Source organism: Scylla paramamosain, chromosome 10, assembly GCF_035594125.1.
Source record: "Scylla paramamosain isolate STU-SP2022 chromosome 10, ASM3559412v1, whole genome shotgun sequence".
NCBI classification, from domain to species: Eukaryota; Metazoa; Arthropoda; class Malacostraca; order Decapoda; family Portunidae; genus Scylla; species Scylla paramamosain.
The window spans coordinates 9621688-9629789 of NC_087160.1; the positions used below are offsets into that span (position 1 = coordinate 9621688).

Below are 8102 nucleotides of genomic sequence, written 5' to 3' on the forward strand. Positions count from 1 at the left end.
CGGACTTGGCGTTGTGTGCAAGTGGCTTTGTCTTGCTCTCTGGTAACGAAGACTCCCGACTTCGTGAGAAGGGTAATTGAGTGCACCAGTATGGGAGGTGCTAAGATCCAAGACATCAAAAGTAAGGTCAAGGGAGAAGTGCAAGAAATGGAAGAAAGCAGCCTGCTAGTGATTCAAGGAGGAGGCAATAACTTAGTAGAGACAGGTACTGAAGAAACAGTAAAAGAAGTGATGGAAGCAGTGAAGGCAGCAGAAGAAAAGAAGATGTGTGTGGCTGTGGTGGGGGTCCTGCGGCGCCCACGGGAAGGAGTGCAGTACGAGAAGGTCAGAAGAGAAAAGAACCGCAAGATATGCATGGAACTCATGAAGGTCGATGGAATGGATGGCAGAGAAGAAGGGCAACGTGAGCTTCCTAGACATGGATGGGATCCTCGACCAGGACAAATTCTATGGGAGAAATGGGGTCCACCTCAACCACAATGAGAATGAGAAGCTAGGGCGTCGACTGGACGAGTGGATGAGGGCGAGGCAGGTGTGTTGTGTGGACGAGGCATGACGAGGAGGACCCACTGATGTCAGCGAACATGGAAGAGAAGAGATTAACCAGGCGAGTAAATGTGTGAAGATTGGCTGTATGAATGTGAGAAGATGGGGTGTGGGCAAGTTTGAGGATGTATGCAAGAAGCTCAGCGAGTGGAGGTTCGACTTAGTCGGGCTCACTGAGACTCACCTGAGAGATGATGTACGAATGGAGGGATGTGAGTATGTTATGATTGGAAAGGGGCGTAAGACACAGGAAACACTGGGAGGAGGCGTACCCTACTCTACAAGAAAGAAAGAAGACTGAAAGTAGAGGAGATTGATGTGGGGGAGTGTGCAGGTAGTGAGAATATGCTTGCAGTCAGAGTGGAATGCATGGATGGTCGTGGCAAACCAGAGAAAGTGGTACTGGTTGTAGCGTACATGACTGTCATGGGTGAAAGAGCAGAGAGAGAAAATAGGAGGAAGTATGACATACTTAAGAAAGTTGTGAGAGAGCATGGAGAGGAGGCACTGCTAATTATGGGTGACATGAATGCATATGTGGGAATACTGGGGAACAGGTGAACAGAAATGGTGAAATGCTTGGGAAATTTGTTGATGAACTGGAGCTGGAAAACCTGAATGTTACTTTGGCTGAGGGTCGTGTGACTTGGAGTGCAAGAGAGCACCAATCCACAATTGGTAATATGTTGGTGAATTGAAGAATGCGTGAAATTGTGTCGCATATGTGGATAGATGAGGATGGTTTCGTTGATATTGTGTCTGATCACAACATGATGGTTGTGGAATGCTTGATGCAGGATGGGAATTAAGTGAAAGTGGCAAGTAAGGAAAAGAAGTGGAGACTGAAAGATGTAGGGTGGGAGAACTTCCAAGTTGATCTGAGTGAGAGAATCTGGGATGATGGAAAGTGTGCATGATGTAGAGCATCTGAATGAGAAACTGGTTGAGAACTTAAGGAGTGCTGCTGAGAACCAGATAGGGTTTGTGAGAATAGGGAGAAGAAAGAATGTATGTAAACCATGCTGGAATGATGAAATCAGAGTGGCTAGGAAGGAGCGAAAGAGAATGAGTAGACAGTGTAGATTGCTGAGGAAAAAGAGGCATGAAAGCAATGAGGCAGAGAATGAATATCAGAATGCATGGGCAATGTATGTGAAGCAGCAGCGGCTGACAAGACGAATGGTAATGAATGCTAAAGTGAAGAGTGAAAGGAGTATGAGTCAATCTTTAAGGGAGAAAAGCATGAAAGATGGCCATGAATGGTACAAGTTCATGAGAGGTGAGAATATGTCAGGCAGTGTTGGTGTGGAGAGTGTGAAAGTGGATGGTGTAGTTATAACAGAGAAGGAGGGAATCAGGAAGGCAATCAAAGGGTTCTGGGAAGAAGTAGGTGGGGTACATGAGATATTTAGTGTGAGAGAAGAATGTGTGACACTGGAAAGGAAGAATGCAGATGGATGAAAGAATCAGCAGGGAGGAAGTGGAGAGGTGTGTGAGAAGGCAGAAGAATGGCAAGGCAGCAGGTTCAGATGATATACCGTATGAATTCTATAAGAATGGTGGGGAGGTAGTGATTTGATGGAATGACTGAATTATTCTGCCGAGTGTGGGATGAAGAGGGAGTGCCAAGAAAGTGGAATGAGAGCCGAGTGTGTCTCTTGCATAAGGGAGAATTTAAGAGTAAGAATGAGTTGAAGAACTACAGGACAATTGCAATAGTGAATACAATAGGTAAAGTTCTCAGTGCAGTGTTGAAGGAGAGACTGTGTAAATGGATTGAGAGAGCTGGGTGAAGAACAGAATAGTTTTCGTGTGGATAGGAAAGCTGAAGAAGATATGACTGAGAAGAAAAAGAGGGATGGGAGCAATTTGTACCTACATTTTCTGGATATAGAGAAAGCTTATGATGGAATGAACAGAGAAATGCTAGGTAGAATCTTAGAAGAGACTGAATTGAGTGCAAAGATAGTTAACATAGTGCAAAGTATGTATATAGACACAACAGCTAGATACAGATTAGGAGACATAGAAACAGACTGGGTGAAGAGTGGGAGAGGAGTTAGGCAAGGCTGTATATTGCCACCAACCCTTTTTAGCCTGTATACAGAGGAGTTAGCAGCCAGAATGAGAAGAATGAATGTAGGGGTAAGTGTGGGGAACGATGAAGTATGTGTGCTTTTTTTATTCAGTTGTAGTTGTTATGAGTCAATCGGCAGATGAGCTTCAAAGTTTGTTGGATGTTGTGGATGGGTATGGAAAAGACTTTGGAGTAAGGTTTAGCAGTGAGAAAAGCAAGATAATGATTGTGAATAGGTCAAAGGATGAAAGTAATGTGGTATAGAGATTTGGAGAGAATGAGTTGAAACAGGTGCAAGAATACAAGTACTTAAAGATGTGGATGAGTCCTAGTGGGTGTAGAAAGGCAAAGAATGAAAAGATAAGTATGGCAAACCAGTGGATAGGTCGACTGGGAAGTGCGGCACGGATGAGAGCAAGTATGATGTGTTGAGAGAAGTGTGGAAGAGTGTGGCTGTGCCAAGTATAATGTATGGCATGGAAGTGACTGCATGGAATGAAAGTGAAATTGAAGAATAGAGTAGCAAGGATGGCACTGAGTGCACCGGTAAAATAGTTTCTGGAGAGAATGTGGCGTACCAGATGTAAGAACAATTAGTGAAGAGGATGCTGTTCGTTTCTTTTTTTTTCTTTTCTTTTTTTTTTTCCCCTTCTACAGGAGTTACCGATCTAAAGGCCTGGCTTAGGAGTGATCCCGAGCCACCTGCACCACCAAGATCAAGATCAAGATCAGGAGAAAAAAAAATTATATATATATATATATATATATATATATATATATATATATATATATATATATATATATATATATATATATATATATATATATATATACACACACACACACCACACACACACAGTATGCGCGGAAAGTTTTGTCGTCCCCTGAAAAATCGTTTATGTTTAGCAGGGAGAAAGGTTATAAAGACACATGCATCATCGACATCATCAGTATTTACTGACATTACCCTTCCTCTTTATAATCTCCTTAAGGCGTTTAGGGACACTTAAGGAAAGGTTTTGAAGGTAAGCTGGTGAAAAGCTGGTCCCCACTTGCTTGACAGCAGCCTCAAGTTTAGGGACAGATGTAGTAGGTCTAGATACATTTTTTTCCAAACTGTAAGCAGGCTTCTCGCTCAATAAGAGAATCCCTTACCTTGCAACAAAATGTACGCAAGCACCACTCCTTTATTTCAAATTTTAAAGGTCTTTGAGCGCACAACATGTATCAATAGTACGTAAAGTTTAGAGCATACGCTGTACCTGCGCGTGGCCTCGGAGCTCATTTCTGTCTCATTGATATCAGAGACTGAGGTGGATGATATCTTCTGACTCGTGACACAACAACTGTAAAGTCTTGGCGTCCACAGGTTACCTACCTTCCCCAAGTTTATCAACCAACCCATAAGAAGGATGAACAACATATCCAAAAAACATATCCAGTAACTTTGCTTCTTCTTCTTTCCCTCCTATATTACAACCAGATGGCACCACTGCTATCACATCTCTCTCTAAAGCTGAGCTTTTCGCTCAAACCTTTGTTCAAAACTCTACCTTGGACGATTCAGGGCTTGTTCCTCCCTCTCCTCCACCCTCTGATTATTTCATGCTACCGATTAAAATTCTTCGGAATGATGTTTTCCATCACCTTGCTGGCCTAAACCCTCGGACCTGATGGGGTCCCTCTTATTGTCCTCCAAAACTGTGCCTCCATGCTTGCACCTTGCTTAGTCAAACTCTTTCAACTCTGTCTGTCAACATCTACCTATCCTCCTTGATGGATGTTTGACTACATTCAGCCTGTTCCTAAAACGGATGTCCGTTCTAATCCCTCAAACTACCGACCTTTTTTTTTTTTTTTATTTTATGTAAGAAGGACACTGGCCAAGGGCAACAAAAATCAATAAAAAAAATGCCCACTGAAATGCCAGTCCCGTAAAAGGGTCAAGGCAGTGGACAAAAATTGGTGGATAAGTGTCTTGAAACCTCCCTCTTGAAGGAATTCAAGTCATAGGAAGGTGGAAATACAGAAGCAGGCAGGGAGTTCCAGAGTTTACCAGAGAAAGGGATGAATGATTGAGAATACTGGTTAACTCTTGCGTTAAAGAGGTGGACAGAATAGGAGTGAGAGAAAGAAGAAAGTCTTGTGCAGCGAGGCCACGGGAGGAGGGGAGGCATGCAGTTAGCAAGATCAGAAGAGCAGTTGGCATGAAAATAGCGGTAGAAGACAGCTAGATATGCAACATTGCGGCGGTGAGAGAGGGGCTGAAGACAGTCAGTTAGAGGAGAGGAGTTGATGAGACGAAAAGCTTTTGATTCCATCCTGTCTAGAAGAGCAGTATGAGAGGAGCCCCCCCAGACATGTGAAGCATACTCCATACATGGACGGATAAGGCCCTTGTACAGAGTTAGCAGCTTGGGGGGTGAGAAAAACTGGCGGAGACGTCTCAGAACACCTAACTTCATAGAAGCTGTTATAGCTAGAGATGAGATGTGAAGTTTCCAGTTCAGATTATAAGTAAAGGACAGACCGAGGATGTTCAGTGTAGAAGAGGGGGACAGTTGAGTGTCATTGAAGAAGAGGGGATAGTTGTCTGGAAGGTTGTGTCGAGTTGATAGATGGAGGAATTGAGTTTTTGAGGCATTGAACAATACCAAGTTTGCTCTGCCCCAATCAGAAATTTTAGAAAGATCAGAAGTCAGGCGTTCTGTGGCTTCCCTGCGTGATATGTTTGCCTCCTGAAGGGTTGGACGTCTATGAAAAGACGCGGAAAAGTGCAGGGTGGTATCATCAGCATAGGAGTGGATAGGACAAGAAGTTTGGTTTAGAAGATCATTAATGAATAATAAGAAGAGAGTGGGTGACAGGACAGAACCCTGAGGAACACCACTGTTAATAGATTTAGGAGAAGAACAGTGACCGTCTACCACAGCAGCAATAGAACGGTCAGAAAGGAAACTTGAGATGAAGTTACAGAGAGAAGGATAGAAACCGTAGGAGGGTAGTTTGGAAATGAAAGCTTTGTGCCAGACTCTATCAAAAGCTTTTGATATGTCCAAGGTAACAGCAAAAGTTTCACCAAAATCTCTAAAAGAGGATGACCAAGGCTCAGTAAGGAAAGCCAGAAGACCACCAGTAGAGCGGCCTTGACGGAACCCATACTGGCGATCAGATAGAAGGTTGTGAAGTGATAGATGTTTAAGAATCTTCCTGTTGAGGATAGACTCAAAAACTTTAGATAGGCAGGAAATTAAAGCAATAGGACGGTAGTTTGAGGGATTAGAACAGTCACCCTTTTTAGGAACAGGTTGAATGTAGGCAAACTTCCAGCAAGAAGGAAAGGCAGATGTTGACAGACAGAGCTGAAAGGTGCAAGCACGGAGGCACAGTTTCGGAGAACAATAGGAGGGACCCCATCAGGTCCATAAGCCTTCCGAGGGTTTAGGCCAGCGAGGGCATGGAAAACATCATTGCAAAGAATTTTAATACGTGGCATGAAGTAGTCAGAGGGTGGAGGAGAGGGAGGAACAAGCCCAGAATCGTCCAAGGTAGAGTTTTTAGCAAAGGTTTGACTTCTTAAATGCTTCTACTTCCTCACAGTGTCGGAATACATCAGTTTCTTTCCCTTGCCGTTTTAGATTAAGCTCATTTAGCTTTGAGAAAATGTCTGATAGATATGAAAGTTTTAGAATCCACTCATCATTGCAAAACAAGCTTGCCATACTGGATTTTTTCTCGAGAAGAAAAATATGAATTTCCATTGTTAGCTCATAAACCCTTGTTAGAATTCTCCCGCGGGAGAGCCATCGAACTTCTGTATGGTACAAAAGGTGTGAATGATCAGCTCCCATCTCCAGGCACAAGAGTTCAAACAACCGACTGTTAAGTGCACTTCCTTTGATTGTGTTGATAACTTTCACAACGTCATTCAAAACACCTCTGAGATTGTCTGGGATACCTTTGGCAGCCAGCGCTTCACGGTGGATGAAACAATGTCTCCAAGTTACATCATTACCGGCTGCTTCTGATATTTTTGTCACAACACCGCTCTTTTTCCCAGTCATATTTGCTGCTCCATCGGTTGTAATTCCTTTGCAATTGGCCCAGTTCAGCTTGTATTTTCCAACTATGCAGTCATTCAGCACTCTGTATATCTCAGATCCTGATGAATGAGTAGGTAAGGTTAAGCAGCAAAGCATATCTTCCAAAAAGTCATCTTCATGTACGTATCTGACGTACACCAGGAGCACTGCACAGTTAGATATATCAGTACTTTCGTCCAGCTGAATAGCAAATTCTCCAGCAGTCTGTAGGTGTGACACCAGCTTAAGTTCCAAATTTTCTGCGATATCACTTATCCGCCGTGACACTGTTGTATCATTGATTGGGACACATTTGATCTTGTCTGCCGACTTTCCATCGAGCATTGTGCTCACTATATCCACGCAAGATGGGAGAATAAGTTTCTCACCACATGTGTATGGTACTTTCTCTTTTGCAATGCGATATGAAACTAAATATGATGCTAATTGTGCTTTGTCATTAAGAGTGGTTGCTGTATTTAGAACTTTCACTGACATCTTCATTTGTTCCTTTCTTCTCTGGAAATAGTCAACTGGTTTTGTAGCCAGACTAGGATGCTTGGTTTCGAGATGTCTCTTTAATTCTGATGGCTTCAAACTCTCATTTGCGAGAACTTCACTGCAAATCACACACTGAGGCCTTGGTTCTCCCTTTTCCTGTTCACACTTGACGAAGCCATACTTCAGAAACTCGTCACTGTACTGCCTTGTCCATGACTTGACTTTCTTCTTGGGAAGCGGCTCAGAAGCTGATGTAGATGCGGCCTCTCTTATGATCGAGCCAGGCTCGTTGGCCTGTGTGTTTTTATCAGGTGCACACGTACTTGACGACTGAACAGAGACGCGTTTTATAACAAAACGATCCATTTTGTTTAAGCGTTCGGTATAACTGTATGTGTCACTGAGGAGTTCTCTGTGTCTATCTTCACGCTCCCGCGGTACAAACGTAACTGATGAAAATTTCGAGACTGACGAGTGAAGATTCTGAACGCGTATTAGTCCTGTCTCGGACAGGAATCAAACGCGCGTGTCCCTTCCCTCACCACAATCTCTCTCTCTCTCTCTCTCTCTCTCTCTCTCTCTCTCTCTCTCTCTCTCTCTCTCTCTCTCTCTCATTTATGAAAAAATTCAATTATTATTATTTTTATTATTATTATTATTATTATCATGTGGCGACCCACTGAATATGAGTTTGCGACCCAGTACTGGGTCGCGACCCGTACTTTGAAGAACCCTGGGCTAGTTCACCAGGATGGTCAGTGAAGGGAGAGGAAAGCAAAAGCTGGTGGTGAACATTGAAATCTCCAAGAATGGAGATCTCTGCAAAAGGGAAGAGGGTCATAATGTGCTCCACTTTGGAAGTTAAGTAGTCAAAGAATTTCTTATAGTCAGAGGAG

At 43.2% G+C, this 8102-nt stretch overlaps 1 protein-coding gene across 1 annotated transcript; it reads right to left on the bottom strand.

Annotated features, from left to right (window-relative positions):
- Window positions 1–6180: 6180 nt before the first annotated feature.
- On the bottom strand, window positions 6181–7715 carry LOC135104024 (protein FAM200B-like). Its single transcript, XM_064010888.1, has one exon. It carries the CDS (start codon window positions 7570–7572, stop codon window positions 6181–6183), a length of 1392 nt encoding a protein of 463 aa, XP_063866958.1. The 5' UTR covers window positions 7573–7715.
- Between the last annotated feature and the right edge of the window lie 387 nt (window positions 7716–8102).

Excerpts from the sequence above, each read along its gene's own strand:
- LOC135104024 (XM_064010888.1), bottom strand. The coding sequence starts at position 7,572 with ATGGATCGTTTTGTTATAAAACGCGTCTCTGTTCAGTCGTCAAGTACG.